The sequence below is a fragment of the Prionailurus viverrinus genome, chromosome F2 (assembly GCF_022837055.1).
Source record: "Prionailurus viverrinus isolate Anna chromosome F2, UM_Priviv_1.0, whole genome shotgun sequence".
NCBI lineage: Eukaryota > Metazoa > Chordata > Mammalia > Carnivora > Felidae > Prionailurus > Prionailurus viverrinus.
The window spans coordinates 64,174,201-64,193,958 of NC_062578.1; the positions used below are offsets into that span (position 1 = coordinate 64,174,201).

At 36.8% G+C, this 19,758-nt stretch overlaps 1 protein-coding gene across 5 annotated transcripts in view; it reads left to right on the forward strand.

Annotated features, from left to right (window-relative positions):
• The window catches only part of COL14A1 (collagen type XIV alpha 1 chain), a 221,908-nt gene that overhangs the window by 4,217 nt on the left and 197,933 nt on the right, over positions 1-19,758 (forward strand). For all 5 annotated transcript variants that reach the window (XM_047842795.1, XM_047842799.1, XM_047842794.1 and 2 more), the window contains exons 2-3: positions 12,474-12,596; positions 18,261-18,377. In XM_047842795.1, coding sequence (XP_047698751.1) covers positions 12,509-12,596; positions 18,261-18,377 — 205 coding nt within the window. In that variant the 5' untranslated portion in view covers positions 12,474-12,508. The remainder of the gene's footprint in view (positions 1-12,473; positions 12,597-18,260; positions 18,378-19,758) is intronic.

Genomic DNA, 19,758 nt, shown 5'->3' on the forward strand with positions numbered 1-19,758 from the left:
GACTCCCCATTTCTTCAAGGTGATTTTTTTAATCTATGCTCTTGGCAAACTTAGCCGTCAGTGGGCCTTTGTTGGATCTATCCAGGCAGGTGTCTCTAACTTTCAATTTTTGGGAGCAGCGCTTGGTCTCTTTCTTCCCAGAAATTACCTGGATTGTTTAAGAAAATTGATCTAGAGGGAGGCTGGGCTTTGCTGAGTCCATCGATTGTCTTAGGATGTGTCTATAACTAGGGTCACTAAGGGGACACTATTAGACAACTGTCTGTTCCTTCCTGGGTGGCTCTCTGTTTTTATAGACAGATTGATAATCTACATTGAAATGAATTGATACCTAAAAAGAGTTTACTGCAGGTTTTTGGCTTCCATTCTTCCTCGACTTCCCTGAGCTGCCTCCTGCCATGTACCAAAATTGTGCCAACCATTCAAAATACAATACGCGTTGGTAGGTAGAAATACAAATAGCCAATTACAGTACAGTGTTAGGTGCTTCAGAGTGCAATATAAAGATTACTACCATAGGCACCATGGTGGAGCATGTAACCCACACCTGGGAGATCAGGGAAGCCTTCCTAAAGGATGAGATACCTACACTGAGATGTGCAGCTACCCTTTATACTGCTTATAGTATAGAGTTTAGTTAAAGACAACCCTCCAGGGGTGCCTGGGTGGCACAGTCGGTTAAGCGTCTGACTTCAGCCAGGTCACGATCTTGCAGTCCGTGAGTTCGAGCCCCGCGTCAGGCTGGGCTGATGGCTCAGAGCCTGGAGCCTGTTTCCGATTCTGTGTCTCCCTCTCTCTCTGCCCTTCCCCCGTTCATGCTCTGTCTCTCTCTGTCCCAACAATAAATAAACGTGGAAAAAAAAAATTTAAAGACAACCCTCCATTTCTTTGACCAAGGAGTTATGTCAGTCCTTAAAAAAAGAAGGAGGTAAAAAGAAAGAGCCAGCTCATGGATCATTCCTGAATCAAGGAGTTGTCACTCTAATTTGTCATGCTTTGGGGATGGCTGTGCCTTCTATCCTGTAGAACTTACAGTACCTAGTTTAAGATTGAGCGGTCTTCTGAGGTCAATTTGCAGTCAAGTCCCTTGCATTTGAGTCATTCACAGGACTGCTGTTAATCTACATAGGGTCTTTCTATGAATTAGAAAAAGGTGGTCTCTCTGGGCAAACCCATGCCATTGGAAGAAGAAAATAGTACCCTTTCCTCTGAATAACACAGCTTTGCATTCAACTCGGAAAGCAGAGTGCCAGTTTCAAGCATCGCTCACTCTCGGCCAAGTGCAAATTGTACAGTGCATCAACTGTAACCTATACACATCAGCCCTGATCATTCAGTCATCTATTATTCAATCAATCAACACTTATTCATGACCTATTATGCACTTTGAACCTTTCTTATTATGGGCTAAGCTGCCATCTAGATGTCTTATAGTATCCAAAACCCAGAAGGTAAAAATAGTTACCAAGGCTCTGTGGTTTGCTGGAGAGTTACGGTGGACAGAGGGGTAGATGCAATCCGTTGGGAGGTCTGCAGTGAGGGATCTAAGCCAGTGCTAGGCAAATTATAGTCTGCTGATTGCTGTCTATCCACAAACTGTTACTTCTGCCTGCTGAGATAAAACTGTACCAGGATGTAAATCAAATATGTCAGTAAGCAAACTGTTAGTTCAGCAGAGATATTTTTTTTTTTCATAGCAAAGCTTTCTTGAAGAAGAAAGCAAACCAATGCATTGATTTACATTTTGGCATAATTTCCTTATCTCATCGTTCATAGACTGAACTATTTTGAGGACTACCAATCTAGGCAACACTGGCCCATATTTGGCCAGGAAGGTGATCTTGGATCCTTTCTGTCTCTCTCTCTTTTTTTTAATGTTTATTTACTTTTGAGAGAGAGAGGGAGAGAGAGCGAGCAGGGGAGGGGCAGAAAGAGAGGGAGACACAGAATCTGATATAAGTCTGTATAAGATTTGAACATGGGGCAGTATGTACTGTCTTCCTCTTTCCCTTGTTTTTTTCTGTATTTTTACTACTTTCTCATCTTGTCTTTATAATTTTTCCTCTCCTCCCTGTTTCCTAGCTTACTGCTTCTTTTCTTTCTACTTTGATGTTGTGAATTTGATAGTTTTAAAATTTTTTTTTTGTAATTTAAGAAGCAAAGTGAGAGGAGCCCAAATGTTTAAGTAATGAAAATAGAAAACAATCACAAAATTACAGGAATTTATAAGAATTGAATACTAATTACAATTATTGTATGTCGATAAATTAGAAAACAAGGATGAAATGGATTACTTTTAAGCAAAGTACAAATTAGTAAAACATCCTAAGTTTATAGAAATTATAAATAAGACAACAGGCATAAAAAATTTGAAAAAGTTGTTAAAAAGTAGCCTCCCCCTTGGGGCACCCAGGTGGCTCAGTCTGTTGAGCATCTGACTTCGGCCCAGGTCATGATCTCACAGTTCGTGAGTTCGAGCCCCGCGTCGGGCTCTGTGCTGACAGCTCAGAGCCTGGAGCCTGCTTCAGATTCTGTGTCTCCCTCTCTCTCTGCCCCATCCCCACTCATGCTCTGTCTCTCTCTCTCTGTCTTAAAAGTATAAAACATTAAAAACAATTAAAAGAAAAAAGTAGCCTCCCCCAAATCCCAAACTTCCATGATTTTGTAATTAAATGGTTAACAAAAATGTACAAGAAATCAATAATACCAATACTGTTATAACTGTTCCAAAGGACCATTTACAGAAAGAAAGGAAAAATCAAAATTAAATTTATGAAATCAGAAAAATAATGCTGATATACACACTTGACACAGCATAAAAAGAAAGCTACAAACTAATCTCACTTATTAATATTAGTGCATTTATTCATATGAAAATTTTATTAGCAAGTTTTATCAAAGAATAATCTGCCTCTCTATTGTCATTGCAGTTGCTTTTATACTAAGGCTTGTTATCAGGAATTATGAGTCATCTGACTTTGTTCTCCTTTTCAAAGATTGTTTTGATTGTTCTAAGTTCTTTGCATTTCCCTGCAAATTTTTTGAACCAATTAGTTAATTTCTATAAAAAATGACCTGAAATTTTGATTAAACTTGCTTTGAACATATAGATTAATTTGAAGACATTTTAACAATTGGGTTTTCAATCCATGAACATAGTATACTGGGTTTTTCAATCCATGAACATAGTATACTACTCGATGTATTTAAGCCTTTTTAAATTTCTCTCAGGAATTCAGTTTTGTATTTTTATAGTTTTTACATCAAAGAGTGTAGAGCATACCATGTCTTAATTGATTTTTAAGTATTTTGTGTTTTTTGATGTTATCATATATGGAATTTTAAAAACTATTTTCTTTTCCATTTGTTTGTTGCTATAAGAATATGAATAATTTTCACCTATTGATCTGTGTTCTGCAGACTTCCTAAATTTACTTATTAGTTCAAGTAGGTCTTTTTTTTCTTTGATATGTTCTTTTTTTTTTTTTTTATGAAATTTATTGACAAATTGGTTTGCGTACAACACCCAGTGCTCATCCCAAAAGGTGCCCTCCTCAATACCCATCACCCACCCTCTCCTCCCTCCCACCCCCATTTGATATGTTCTTTAGGGTTTTCTGTGCAAAAAATCATGTTGGTTTTATTTATTTATTTATTTTTTAATTTTTTTTTCAACGTTTATTTATTTATTTTTGGGGGGGGACAGAGAGAGACAGAGCATGAACGGGGGAAGGGCAGAGAGAGAGGGAGACACAGAATCGGAAACAGGCTCCAGGCTCTGAGCCATCAGCCCAGAGCCTGACGCGGGGCTCGAACTCACGGACCGCGAGATCGTGACCTGGCTAAAGTCGGACGCTTAACCAGCTGCGCCACCCAGGAGCCCCCATGTTGGTTTTAAATAAAGATACTTTTACTTTTGCCTTCCCATTATTTCTGCCTTTTCTTTTCTTTTCTTTCTTTTTTTTTTTTCCATCTTATTGCCCTGGTTAAGACCTCTAGTACAATGTTGAATGAAATGGTAAACATGTTACAATGCTGACATCCATTTCCTTTTTTTTTTGTTTCATTCAGAAAGAAATTTTTTTAATTTCTTTTTTCAATTAATTTCTTTTTTATTTTACATCCAAGTTAGTATATAATGCAACAATGATTTCAGGAGTAGATTCCTTAATGCCCCTTACCCATTTAGCCCATCCCCCCTCCCACAACCCCTCAAGCAACCCTGTTTGTTCTCTATATTTAAGAGTCTCTTATGTTGTCCCCCTCCCTGTTTTTATATTATTTTTGCTTGCCTTCCCTTATGTTCATCTGTTTTGTATCTTAAAGTCCTCATATGAGTGAAGTCATATGATATTTGTCTTTCTCTGACTAATTTCGATTAGCATAATACCCTCTAGTTCCATCCACGTAGCTGCAAATGGCAAGATTTCATTCTTTTTGATTGCTGAGTAATACTCCAATATATATATATATACCACATCTTCTCTTTCCATTCATCCATCGATGGATTTTTGGGCTCTTTCCATACTTTGGCTATTGTTGATAGTGCTGCTATAAACATTGGGGTGCATGTGACCCTTCGAAACAACACACCTGTATACCTTGGATAAATACCTAGTAGTGCAATTGCTGGGTCATAGGGTAGTTCTAGTTTTACTTTTTTGAGGAAACTCCCTACTGTTTTCCAGAGTGGCTTCACCAGTTTGCATTCCCATCCATTTCCTATTCTTGATCTTAGGAGAAAAGCATTCAATATTTCTCCATTATATATGATTTTTTTTCATAGATGCCCTTTGTCAGATTAATAAAGTTCCCCTCTATTATTCGTTTGCTAGGTTTCTTTTAAATCATGAATGGGTAGTGAATTTTCTCAAGTGTTTTCTCTGTTTCTATTGAGAGGATATGTATATTTATTTATATATTGTCTAACATGCTGAGTGATATTGATTTTAAAATATTAAACTAGTCATAACATTTCTAGAATATACCCCATTTGGTAATGATTTTTATATATATTGGTGAATGGATTTTTTATCTATGTTCATGAAGGACATCCTGTAATTTAAATTTTTTGTAATGACATTGGTTTTTGATAAAAAGATGCTAGTTCACCTCTGTTTTCTGAAAAGGTTTGTGTGGAATTGATATTATATCTCCCTTAAATATTTGATAGAATTCACTAGTGAAACCATCTCTAACTTTGCTTAACATATGTATACATATATATACATATATATTCATAAAAAGAAAAAATATATATATATTTGAGTATAATTGGCACACAAATGTTACATTAGTCTCAGATTTACAACAGGTGTGATTCAACAAGTTTATACATTATACATTATATTATGTTATGTTATGTTCACCACAAGTGTAGCCACCATCTGTCCTGATACATTACCATTATAATGTCACTGACATATTCTTTATGCTGTGTCTTTTATTCTCATGACCTATTCATTCCATAACCACAAGCCTGTATATCTCACTCCCCTTCACCCATTTTGCCCAATTCCCATTCCCCTCCCCTCTGGCAACCATTAGGTTGTGAATATTTTTAATAACAAATTTAATCTCTATAATACATATAGGGCTGTTTGGATTTTCTGTTTCTTCATATGTCTGTTTTAGCAAGTTCAGTGTTTCAAAGATTTTTTCCAATTAAACTAAATTCTTGGACTTACTGGCATAAAGTTATTAATGTTTTTCCTTTTTATCATTTGTTGGTTTGTGAAATATGTAGTGATATAATTTCTTTTATTCCTGGTATTGTTAGTTGTGTTCCCTATCTTTGTTTCTTGATCACTCTTTCTTAAGATCTTTCAAGTTTATTACTATTTCAGAGAAGCAAATTTTGGCTTTGTTAATTTTCACTAATATGAGTTTATGTAGTTCCTTGGTTTGTACTCTTTATTAATCCCTTTCTTCAATTTAATTTGGATTTAATTTGCTCTTCTTTTCCTGGCTTTTTTAGGTAGAACATTAGATCAGTGATTTTAAATGTTTTTTCTTTTTTATGTAAATATTTTAACTTAGAGATTTCTCTCTAATCCCTCAACTGCATTCCACAGATGTTCATGTGTTGTCTTTTTATTTTTATTGACTTCCAAATATTTTTAATTTCCATTGTGATTTCTTCTTTGACCTATGGATTAATTAGAAACATGTTCAATCTCTAGATACTTTGAATTTTTAAAGATATTGTAATATTTTTGATTAAACAAATTTTTTAAAAATGTTTATTTACTTTTGAGAGAAAGAGGCAGAGACAGAATGTGAGCGGGGGTGGGCAGAGAGCCAGGGAGACACAGAATCCGAAGCAGGCTCCAGGCTCTGAGCTGTCAGCACAAAGCCCTATGCAGGGCTCGAACTTGTGAACCATGAAATCATGACCTGAGCTGAAGTTAGACACTTAACCAGCTGAGCCACCCAGGTGCCCCTGATATTGTTGGCTTGTAATTTAATTCTGTTACTGTCAGAAACCATACTCTGTAAACTTTCAAGCTTTTGAAATTTTTTGAATCCCATTTTATTGTCCAGTATATGGCCCGTTTTATAAAACTTTCTGTGTACACTTAAAAAAAAAGAAGTACATTCTGCAGTTGTTGGATGTAATGATCATTACAGATTCATTTGGTGGTAGAGTTATTCACATCTGCTGTGTTGTTATTGATATTTTGTCTAGTTTTTCAGTCAGTTTCTGAGAGAAGTGTTAACATCTGTAATTTTGCTTATTATTCCTTTCTTTAGTTTATCATATTTTGCTTCATGTATTTTGAAGCTCTACTATTAAATGCACACACATTTATGATGGCTAAGTTTTCTTGATTATTTGACTCTTTATCATTCTGAAGTATCCAGGATTTGAGGAGAGTTTTTATGCTGATTTTATTTCTCCTCATTGTGGCACACTCGTCTCTGACATGTCCCTTCTCAATTTGCAGTTTCTAGAGTTCCTGAACTCTTTTTGCCCTTTGATACTTTATGCTAATAAGACTATGGCTTTCCACTTAATTTCTGGTCACAATGCCATGCGCAATGGGGAGTTCACTGGGGGCAGGGGTGAGGGGTGGGAAAGGCTAATCACCAAACTAATAGCATCAAAGCTAGGTCTTCTTTATTCCTAACGTAGAGTTGTTTTCTACTATGTCATGGTGCTCACAGATAAGAGTAATAATCACTAACTTCCTCTGGGGCTTAAGTCAACCTCATTAGCCAATCCTGGAAACTTCTTTGGTTATTCTGGATGTGAGGAGGGTGGTATTTTCACTGCAGAGAAGAAATAAAGAATGCTAAACGATGTTAACACACTGGACCAAAGCAATAGATCTAAAAACTATAGACCTGTTTTTAGTCTTTGCTTTTTTATCTGCAAATCTGTATGACCTAGATAATCAGTTGACTATAAAATTCTCCTTTTATAAAGTGAACATTAAAGTATAAACAGTAGAGGGTTGGAGAAAGCATCTTAGAGGTCATTTTGTCCAGTTCCCTTTCCCTTCTATAGTATCTCTTATAGGCTACTGCCTCAGAACTTCTAGTAAAAGAGAAGACCCAGTTCTAAGTTAGAGAGTTTTTACATCTAAATCCACATCTCTTTGGGTTGGTTCTTTGATTCAACTTCGATTTGCAGAAGTTGCACAAAATAGCTTGTTTTATTTTCTATGTGAAATCTCTTCAAGTATTTGAAGACATTCATCATATGCCTCTGATTCTTATTTTTCCTAGGCTTAAAACATGCTTCAACATTCCCATTTTTTTCACATCCTCATTTCTTTTAAATCTTTGCATGAACTTGTCAACTAGAACTGCTAAGTCTTTTTTTTTAAAGTCTATGAGTTGCTCTTAAGTCAAATTTTTCACATGCTCGTATGGTTGATGATTTTCAATCTATATAGAGCTGTCATGTAGGAAATGATAAAACATGGATAGGAGCATATTTTGAAAAGTTTAAAGCAGTTCACTCATGCGAATAATTGTGTCTCTGTCATTATCTGGGTCTTCGGTTTTTACCTAAGCCTTTTGCCAAGTTAGTCCTACAACCGTAACATGATGGGATAGATAAAGACATCCTGCATTTCCTTCCTCCTTTAGTGTCTACTCCAGTAGCAAAATTTATTGATTCTATCATTCCCTTGTCCTTCATGTTCTTAGAATGTGTTGCTAACTTGGAACTAGTTAGAACTTTCTGAGAGCTACCTTTGTTCTAAATACATTATCTGCATTATCTCAATCACTGTATCAGATAGATGCTAATTTGCACATTTTGTATGAAGAAACCAAGTCAGAGTGGTTACACCAGTTAGCCAAGGACCCCTAACAAATTATTGGCAGAATTGTCTTCCTAACTCCCAGTTTTCTATTTATATTACCACTTTGTGCTAAGTCTTTCTTCTATTTCATACTTACTTTTATTAAGCTTTGCAATGTATTTGCTCGTGATCTTTCTTTTCAATAAAATTGTGAGATCGCTGAGGGCAGGGATTGTATAGTATAAAGTTTTGTATTTTCCTTAGTAGCAAGTAGAGAGCTTTGGTTATATAGTGGGACTCTCAACAAGAGATTGTTGGAATGGAAATCTCAATACGACAAATAACAAACTCTCTCAAGACCAAATGCCAGATAGCTAGCAAAGATTTTGTTGAAGTTCATGGTTTGTTTGGTTGGGTTTTTTTCGTAAGTCAGCACTGATTGAAGAGAACATTATGCAAGATTGGAATGTACATGTGTGTGTAAGTCTGTACAAGTGTTTGTGTGTATGTACGTTTGTGTGTGTATCAGTGGTTTACAAAAACTTTAGAATAAATATTTTAAGGAATTTTGATAAAACTGGCTATACTCAGGGCCTTTGCTCCTTATTAATCTCAACTATACAAATGAGATTAAATAAAACAGAACACATGAAGTAGAAAGGCAAATTAGCCCTAATTGGGATAGTTTTAAATTATGGACCACAAAATTGTGACAGTGTTTTGAGAAAACTTATACTAAACATTATCAACTTTCCCAGAATTGGGTGTATACCTTCTGAACTTAGAACTAAGTACCCATTTTTAATAGGATGTTTTTAAACCAACAAAACAAAATGAACGAACAAACAAACAAAAAAAAAAAACCAAGGCAGAGTTATTTGTGTTGGGCAGGATTTTGGGCAAAGTTTCAACAAATTAGGCTTTGACATTTTGGTAAATGTTAAAGTGTCTCATGGCACTTTAATAGGAATTGGGATTCTTCTTGCCCCTATTTTACTGTCCAAAAATTTGGAGACTTGGCAGAAAACCTTGGGAAAACTAAAATTCCACTTCTCTCAATATGGTATTACTCATCCTAATTTAAAGTAAACAACAAAAAGGAAGATTTAAAGATAAGCTATGGCACAATTTTTTCCATCTAAATAATACTGTTTGTTTTCAAATTACCAAGAGTAGGGTAGAATAGTTGATTAGTTAATTAATTAGTTAAAATTAAATTTTGTGAAATGCAAATTAGCTTCCATTGTGTTGCGTTAATTATTGCTTCAAAACACCTGGACACAGGACTTGTGTTTTGAAGAGAACAGAGAAAGTCTTTTGGCTTATGGTTTGTAAAAGGATCGTTTTCTCCTATGTTAAAATCCTATCGTGTGGTATCTAACCAAAAGTCCCCTGATCTTAAAATGTATGCCAGAAACACAAATGTGGCCTATTTCCTTACCTTTCTTCCCCTTGCCTGGTTCTGGTTGAAACCTACAGTTATAATGTTGGGGTACAAAATCTTAGAATATTTTGTTTGAGTTGAGAGGGTGATTCTGCTGGTATGGTTTTTTGGGGGCTGTACAGGACAGCTGTCTGGGTGACTGGCAGATTTATTGATTTCTTGGTTGTGTTAGGGCTGAAGCCCACTCCCATATCTTTTGAAATCCTCTGTATTCATGCCTTCTGTCTACATAAGTGCCACTCATATCTCTTTGGATAATCCATCTAATCTTATTCTTGCCTTTGTAGAGTGAGGGTTCTATATATACCCCAAGGTCTTTGCTCCTTTAATTTATCAAAATTTGCTCACTGTTTATTCAATTTCCTTTGTGTTCTGACAAATGGTTGGTTTACTAATCTGTGATGAATCAACCCATGCTAAAATGCTAAATATATATATAGTAAATACATATATTAGTCACTTAATGTGTTGCTTATTCTTTTAGAATAGGCACTTAATGTATTGCCTTTCCATTTGGAATTTTAAGGAGCTTCCAGTATGTGAATATTTCAGTCCAAGGAAATATTCAACGTTTATTTATTTTTGGGACAGAGAGACAGAGCATGAACGGGGGAGGGACAGAGAGAGAGGGAGACACAGAATCGGAAACAGGCTCCAGGCTCTGAGCCATCAGCCCAGAGCCCGACGCGGGGCTCTAACTCCCGGACCGCGAGATCGTGACCTGGCTGAAGTCGGACGCTTAACCGACTGCGCCACCCAGGCGCCCCTGAAAAAATTTTTTTTAATGTTTATTTTTGAGAGAGAGAGAGAGAGAGAGTGTGTGTGAGCAGGGTGGAGCAGAGAGAGAGGGAGACACAGAATCCGAAGCAGGCTCCAGGCTCTGAGCTGTCAGCACAGAGCTCAATGCAGGGCTCGAACCCACGAACCGCGAGATCTTGACCTGAACCGAAGTCAGATGCTTAACCGACTGAGCCACCCAGGTGCCCCAAAGAAATATTCTTTTGTAATTAGTATTTTGGAACTATGGTAGGATGATAGGAGAAGATATTTTTTGGGTTTCTAGGCACAATTGAGTACATTTTTAAATTTTTATTATAGGATCTTAGCTTGTTTATTTACATGAATATCAAAGCTTACAGATTTCCCTTTTATTGGCAACACAAAAGAGTTGTACACAAGACTATTGGGTATTATACAAAAAGTACTTGTCCCCCAATTTGTTTTTGAATGATTGCCTGAGGGAAATACAATTTATTCCTCTGGATATACACTGTATTACTCTGGAATTACACCAGAATCTCAGAGGTTTAAATGCATTAGTCCTATTGCTTTCTCTGTTCATAGACTTTTAGGCTTTGCTGCATTCACTGAAATAACTCTTCAGTTAAAAAGGAAGTTGAAGCTTATATGATGTGGCCAAAGCATATTCAGAGGAAAATTAATGGCCTCAAAAAAAGAATAATATCACATTAAGATTTGGCAAAAAACAAAATCACAAAGAAAAACAAAAAGCAAATAAAACAATAAGAAGAGAAAAGCAAAAAGAAGCAATTCCTGATGATACGCGCAGAAATAAATCAGAAAACAAAACATAGCATTGATGAGTAAAAAAAAAAAAAACGCAAAAAAAAACTTGTTCTCAAAAAAACCCTCGCAAAGTGGATAAATATATAGATTCTCTATTCTGGAGGGAGAAGAGAAGTCAGAAACACACCCCTTGAATACTGATAAGGGAGCAAGAACCAAGAAAGATAAGGTTTAAGCTGAGAGATCACACAATTTTGCTAATAAATTGTGTAATTAAATATGTTCTAAATATCACAGTGGACATACTAAAAACATTATTTGCTATTTATCTGAAATTTGCCTCAGATCTTTTGTGAAACAATATTGGAGAATGAATGAAAGAATACATGAATGAAAAAATGCCCTCGGTAGAAGAAAACTTTTCAGATGTCTTTTTATCCTTTGAGGAAATTTCTTGGAATTTCTCCTTTGTAGTGGCTTATAAAATAATTATGGTCAACAATTTGTAGACTGCGCTCGTAAATTGACCAGTCACTCTTGCTTCTTCTCTCTTCACACTTCCTCTTTCCCTCCCTCCCTCTTTTCTTCCTTACCTACCTTCTTTTGCCCCTTTTCATTTCTCTTTTCCTTGTAGTTTTTCTTTCGTTGATTTCCTCGTGAAAAAGAAAACCTCGGAAGAGTTTTTAGATTTACACGCAGGACAAAAAAATTTATAAGAAAAGGTGAAACGCTTATAGATTTTTCAGCCCAGTGAAATAGAGGCAGAACAGTGATTTAGTATTAGCACAAAGTGGTTTTTCAAATTCTCTTTAATTACCAGAAGAAAGGTCCTATATATCTTCACTTTGTAGGCAGATAGAAGGACTTTTGACTTTATGTGAAAAATCCTGGAGGAACACATTCCTGTCAAGTAAATTGTGATTGTCTCATTTATAATGCTCATTTCACAGAAACTTTTGGAATGTAACCATTTGGAAAATTCACTGTGCAATTTATGCCTTACAAGGAGTCACAAAGTACTTTCTGAACTTCTTTCCCAAATCTTTCAGATCATTCTCTCCATTTGCAGCATCTTCTCAAAAGGTTTTCTTTTATCAGTTCATATTTCAGAGTGAAGTATACGGTGCCTGGGAGAATGAATTACTTCCTGACGTTACTAATCCATGTTGGGTGGTTGGCCTGTCTTAGAGGACGCATATACATTATTTTCAGGCTTCTCAAAACATTCCTGTGCTCTCTATTTCCAGGATTGCTGCATCTCATGTGAAAAGCAGAGGATAAAATGAAGATTTTTCAGTGCGACATGCAATACTGGTTGTTTCCAGCTTTTCTGGCAATTGCTTATTTTTGCACCATTGTCCAGGGTCAAGGTAACGCAAAACTTTAAGATAATCATTAGGGCTGGGACTCTAGCTGCACTGGTTCCGATTATTATTTTTTATTTTACCTGCCCTAATAGTGTTTCACTGGTTCTACTGTGTTTCTAGGCAGGGTCATATGTTGGCTTTTACTCAGTTTTACCAACTGTTTGCCTTGTAGAAATGTGCCACGCAACTTTGATGACGGTTGAGACCTCACCAGTGACTGAGCATAGTCATTTTGTGGTGGTTTGTTAAACAGCTCATTCTTCACGTGCTTCTGAAAAGGCTGTGCAGATTTAATCGGCAGAAGCCAAATTTGCATGCTACCAAATCAGTTCCATTAATGAGGAGCTATAATGTGTGTATGTAGGTACCTGAGTCATGCCTTGTCTCTTAAATAGAAGGTCTACAAAATATTTCTACCACTTGATACCTGGTCCTTATTTTGTTCCTTTCTTTAAAAATTGAGCACACAATGTAGAGTTTCCTAAGAGTCTGACAGAAACTGCTGATACACCATTTTAAGCATTTCCGGCTATCTCTAGCTTCGTTTTCATTGAACTTCATTTTTGAAATCTACTGTTTGTATTACTGGGATCTGCACCTTTATTTTTGGTTTTGACTCATTTTTCTAAAGTATGTTAAGAGTGGGTAAACTACCACTCGTGGGCCAAATAACAGAAGACTGCTTGCTTTTGTCATTAACGTTTTATTGGAATGCAGCTATCTGTTTACATATGTCTGTGGCTGCTTCACATTGAGAATTTGAGTAGTTGTGACAGAAACTGTATAGCCCCCAAGGCCTAAAATATTTATTATCTGGCCTTTTGCAGAAGAAGTGTGCTAACCTCCGGAGTAAGTGCACAACGCGTATAAATGAGCAAAACTACCTTACTGGGTAAACACGATAATCTTGCAGAAACAGAAATGTTGGTACAGAGATCGTCATTCATCAGCTTAGCAAGGAAATGTAAATGAGATAAAGAAAGTTGTTTTAGGAGTGTTTATGTCTAATGCTTGGAATTTACAGTCGTAGAAAAGTCAAATGCTAAGAACCACCACACCCTGCTTCCTTAAAGTGAGGCGTGCTTGTTTGCAAAGGCATGGAACGTGACTCTTGGCAGGCTCGAACAGTGTTCAAACACTGAGCAAAAGACCATATTTCTGACTACTTCATGCAACACACAGGGAACAGTTAGACAAATTCCACTTACCCTGTTTACATTAATGTAAGAACACTTTCCGCAGTGGTACTAGAAATCTCAGCTAACTCACCATCGAAACTGTGGGATACAAGCACGGGTCCTTAGGAACAAAGAGCAGGCAAATCACAAAGCCCTTCAGAGCCACTATCTTAGTCTCACTTAATTCAGAAATGGTCATTGGTGGAGTAACTGATCGCACAGAGACCCTTCTGGGGTGCTTTCAGGGATGCCGTCAGTTAGGCAGATAACTCACAGTATAAGCTCTGTGTGTGGGGTGGGGTTGTAGCAAAAGACAAAGCTGGAAAGGTAGATTGGAGCCAAATTGTGGAGGATTTTAAACAGCTCTGTTTTTAGAGACACTGATAGCAATATCGCTGCTACTCATATTTGTGACCCATAGTGGCTTGGGGAATAAGAATTAAGTAGGAGAGACCATTGGAAGATTATACTAACATGTCTGGGAAGTAGAGGTTGAGGGTCTGAGCCAGGTGGGGGAACAGAGAGAAGAGAGTGAATCCAAGAACCATTTCAGAGGTAGAAGAGAGAAGACTTCCTTCCTGATTAGATATGGAGGGAGGTGTAAAAGGGAAATATCAAAGAGGACTGTAAGGCTTTTTGCTCGGTAGACGGGACCTTTAATTTCAACTCACGTGTTATTATTGCTTCTGTACCTTTGCGTCATAATTGCTTGTTTACCTATACTTCAGTACTTCTCTTATTGGTGTCTGTATCTCTGATGCAGACCAATGCCTCAGTCATAGTAGACATTTGTTGAAGAGATTAATAAAAGAATAGGGGTGACTGGGTAGCTCATTCGGTTAAGCGTCCCACTCTTGATTTCAGCTCAGGTCATGATCTCACGGTTCATGGATTGGCCCCGCGTCAGGTTCTGTGCTGACAGGGCAGAACCTGCTTGGGATTCTCTCTTTCCCTCTCTCTCTACCTCTCTCTGTCTCTCTCTCTCTCAATATTAAAAGAAAAAAAAACTTGAAAAAGAATAAATGATGAAGCAAGTTTAATCTGCAGATGATGTCAGTCTCAGACACATATGTGGAGCTTCCACTGTTTGTGGAACATCCAGGACAAGATGTCTGGTGGGTAGTGGGTGGTCTGGAGCTTAGGTGAAAGGGATGAGACAGGGGATATATCTGAACTGTTTTGTGCTTGGAGGTTATCTGATGGGGACCTTTGAGGTCTCAGAGGTGAATTGAAAAGGCATGGTCCAGTGGAGAAACTTTCTAGAAGGAAGATGGTGGGCACCTGCTGGAGGAAATCCCAGTAAGAAAAGACTTCAGATGTCATTGGCTTCTTTGGCTTTTAGGAAAGTACGTGAGATGTTTGAGAAACTGAATCTTATTTCTATCTACCATGACACCATTTATTTATGTGATTGATTTTGAGCAGAGAATAGATCATTGGAGTTGCTTAAAAAATTTACTTTAAGTTTTATCTATTTGAAAGGGAGAGAGAGTGTAATTATCACTGGAAGTTAAGTGTACGTATAGAAGGACCTCCTTGGGGCTGCAGAAAGAAAAAGCACGGGTCTGGCATTAAAGATCCACAACTTTTTGTTCCATGAGACATTTATTTGTGCACTGGATTTAAAATGTTTCTGTCGGTCTTGCTACCCTTGCTCTGGCACAAGTCCCAGTGTCTTCCATACAGAGAAAAAGGAGCTAATTTTGAAGTTTGATACTATGACCTCATGCCTTCTTCTTTCTTAATTAGCATTTTTTCTGTTCACTGTTTTTCCCCGATAGGCAAAAACCTAAAGGAAATGTGAACTCTGTGTCTACCCAAGATTTTCTTTTAATGATTGAGAGAGTATTTTTGCGTATATAGGCAATAGGTGTGGTCTGTTGATGAAAGAAAATGGTGGTATTGCTTTTTGCTAGCAGTTGTAATGGGACTGTAGTCATCCGCGTCCTTTATAAATTGTTTAAAAAGTTGAACGTGGATGGATATTGTTGTTACAGTTGTTTCACATTGTATTTCTTTGAGCAGTTCAAAGGAAGCCAGTGCCCTCTGGGTCTGGAGCACCCTCTGTATTTTCTGGGCATGGAATCAGAGCATGACCATTGTTATCCCAATCACTTTCTCCTGGAGGTTCAGAAGGCTGTGGCTGTTGACTAAAAAAATGTGTCAGGCTATAAACTCAGACCACATTTGAAGAACAGTAGCCTGGCCAGAGAATGCTGTAAAGATTTCTAATCTTTAACCTAGGAATCCTGGGTTGACTTATTTGCCCTCCTTGAGAAGTCCGCACACCTGGGGTACCAACAGAATGGGTTGATCCTCTTGCAACTGCCTAGACCTGAGGCCCTCATCCTATTTACTGTACTTTTCCACTTGACGATTCCCAGGCGTGTCAGCTGTCTTTCACCAGGGCATTCAGGCAGAAGTCTTTCATGAGCTTGGCCCGTGATGTCTAGCAGCCCACTGGCAAGATTTGGTGGAGACACTTGATATATTGTTTAAAATGGTTTAATTCTTACTTTAAATTCTCTTCCATAAGTAATAAGAGCCTACCTATGAATACATTATTCTCCCCAAGTTCCAGACTGAGCAAAATAGTAATAGTTTTTCTGTTCATCCAAATGTTAGGTTCAGCTATCTTCCTCTTGAATTGCAGTGTAGTTGTTCTTATGATAAATCCATATTATCCCATAAACCAGAAATGTAAACTCTTCCATTCATGTCAAATTGAGAATGGTAAGCTAATGTTTTTGTTTTGTATGGCTAGCATTCTCTGCTAAGAGGCAGTAAAGGACAACAGGAAGAGAATAATTATTCTTTTTAAAAAAATTTTAATGGTTTTATTTATTTTCAAGAGAGAGACAGAGCATGAACAGGGGAGGGGAGGGAGAGAGAGGGAGACACAGAATCTGAAACAGGCTCCAGGCTCTGAGCTGTCAGCACAGAGCCCGATGTGGGGCTTGAACTTGTGAACCGTGAGATCATGATCTGAGCTGAAGTTGGACACTTAACCAACTGAGCCACCCAGGCACCCAGAGAATAACTATTCTTGATTATGTCCTTCACTGCTCATTGATTTTGAATGAGTGGATAGTTTGTAGAGAAGTAAATCACTCATTCACCTAGCTCATAAAGGGTGCCTTCTTAATATGGCTCTTCTGCCAAAGAAACAGAGCATTTTGCTTGGGGTCAGAGCTTGTCATTCACCAGTATGTAAACTTGGACACATCTCTAGCTTCTCTTTGGTTCCTTTATATGTAAAGTTGGGATAGCTGTGTATTTTTTGTGAGAATCCAGTGAGCTTTTGAGATCACCCATTAGTTGAAGTGAGGGCAAGAGGAGCAAACATTTACTGACCACCTGTTATAATACATTGTATCCATTATCCTATTGTCTATTGCCATCTATGTTGTGCAGAAAGTATTGCTGTCACCTTTTCTAAAAATAAGGCTTTGGAAGAAACAATCACTTGCTCAAGGTTCTTTATCTAATAAGTGACAGAACTAGAATCGAATTTGTGTCCAAACTCCATGTCATGCTACATCCCTGTGAAAGAGAATGTTTATTTCCTCCCCCTCCCTGTGTTTTCTCAAGCGAGAAAGAAAAGCAGGGCATAAAAATGGGTAGTAAGTGCTAACTTTTCTGTTACACATTAACTTTTCTTTTTTGACAAACTAATTTCGATATTATATCATTAAAATCTTCTTCTTAAAGGATTTCTTTTGAAATTCTGGGACACGGATAGTAGGGTTCCAAAAACATGTTTTGAAGTTTGAATGACATATGTAAAAAGTAATATAGACGTACCCATTGTGTGAACTATCAGAAAAGATTAAATATACTGGGATGATTCATGACCATGTGCTATGGATCTTGCCAAAAGATACAAATCAGCCAAATTTCAAGAATGGATCAAAGTTTATAAAACATAATTATCTTTTATTGGTCTTTTTTATTTTGGTCCCTTTTAATCTCTTTCTCAGATGTTTTTAAATGAAGATCTTATTACTCTAATATGTCCATGATAGCCTTCTTAAATGACCTTATCATAAAATATATTGGATTACTAAAGTAAAAAACCTGAAGGCATAAAACAGGCCCCAGGAGAGTAGATTATAAAAGCTCACATGTTCCAAGTAGGGACACACACACACACACACACACACACACACAATGTTTGTAACATAATGAACACATTTTGCAAGATTGCCTTCAGTTTAAAGTCGACCAGATTATTAAATTTTAACCCTAAGTCACAGTTTTTTGTCATAAGGTCAATACTATTTGACAAATGCTTATCTCTTAAGAAACAGATACTCTTGGGTTTGTATCATTGTGCAAACTGATCAATTCATTAATGGGGTTATAGAAAGAGCATATTTTGAGGTTGGTGAAGTCATATATTTTGATTTCATTACTTTGACTCTTCAGTTTAACTAATGGAAACTTAAATGTTTCAATACTTAAGCAATTTTTTGTTTTTCTTTTTCAGTGGCTCCACCCACAAGGTTACGATATAATGTATTATCTCAGGACAGTATACAGATTTCATGGAAGGCTCCAAGGGGAAAATTTGGTGGATACAAACTTCTTGTGACTCCAGCTTCAGGTAAAATAGAGCTGTTTGTATTTTGTGGAGTATTAGCAACTTTTTACACATAGATAACTAAAAATGTGAAATACTGAGTGTTGCTTTAAAGTCATTTGTAAGAGGATTTTTTGAAAGTTTTCTTTTTAATTTAATATTTGAACTTGAAATCTCACCCTCTAACCAAGGAAATAATGTTCCTAATAATGTTCCTAAAGTCTAAAGAGTCACTATTGAGCTCACCATAATTCTCCGCAGGAGAAGTTTCCAGATTAAAATCTTCACTTCTGTTTTGACATAGGATGAATATTTTTGGTGTGTTGACACTTAAAAAAAAATCCAATACATCTGGAAGGCCGATGGTTGTGACCAGCTGAGTAAATTATGATTAATTAACTTGATAGTATATTATTCAGCAATTACACATTAAAATTATAAAAACTAAGTATACATTATAAAAATAAGTGATAAGTTAAAACAGGAAAGACAAAAGTTAAATTTATTGATCATGAAGATAAAGTAGTTATGTACATTTTTATACATTAAATTTTGGTTGACTTTTTTCTTCTATTTTATGTTTTTACTGTACACATCTGATCAACTAAAATAATACAGAGTATGTGGAGGAATCTCCACTGCCGCATGGTGGTCATGGAGACAAAGAAGGGATCAAGAAAACAGACTGCTTGCTTTTAGAACTTGGTTCTGTGGGGCGTAAGATGTCATGTGGGCAAGTTATTCAGTCTCTCAGTTCCTCAGTTTCTTCTTACACAAGATGCACAAACAGCACTAGTACCCACCTCGTGGAGTTGTTGTAAGGCTTGGAACTCAAAATGTGCTCTGGGAATCAGCAGCAGAAGCATCAGTTGAGAGCAAATGCAGACTATTGGTCCCCACCCCCCACTTACTGAACTGGCATCTAATTTTTACCAAGACTCACAGAAGATTCCTATGCGTATTAAATTTGGGAAACACTTGTTGTAAGGACTAAATTAATTTATAAATGCCAAGCACTTAAGAGAGTCACTGCCAAATAGTAGGAGCTCAGTCATATTCACCCATGATTGATTTAAAGATGATCTTGAGTACATCTCTCAGGCCTCAGTTCCTTTCCTAGGATACATTTTCACATAGTACATAACAAATATTTCACATCTGTATAATATATATTTATATAAGTATAATTTTTTCCTCTTTACTGGTGATAAAGAGATTTATAAGAACCTGGACTCCTTGCTGTTAGACACCTTTCTGCAACTCATTTAATGAGGTCAACAGATGCTCTGTTGTTCATAGTTGTGGACATTTTACCCAATGGTGGATTTAAATTTTTTTTTTCCAACGTTTATTTATTTTTGGGACAGAGAGAGACAGAGCATGAATGGGGGAGGGGCAGAGAGAG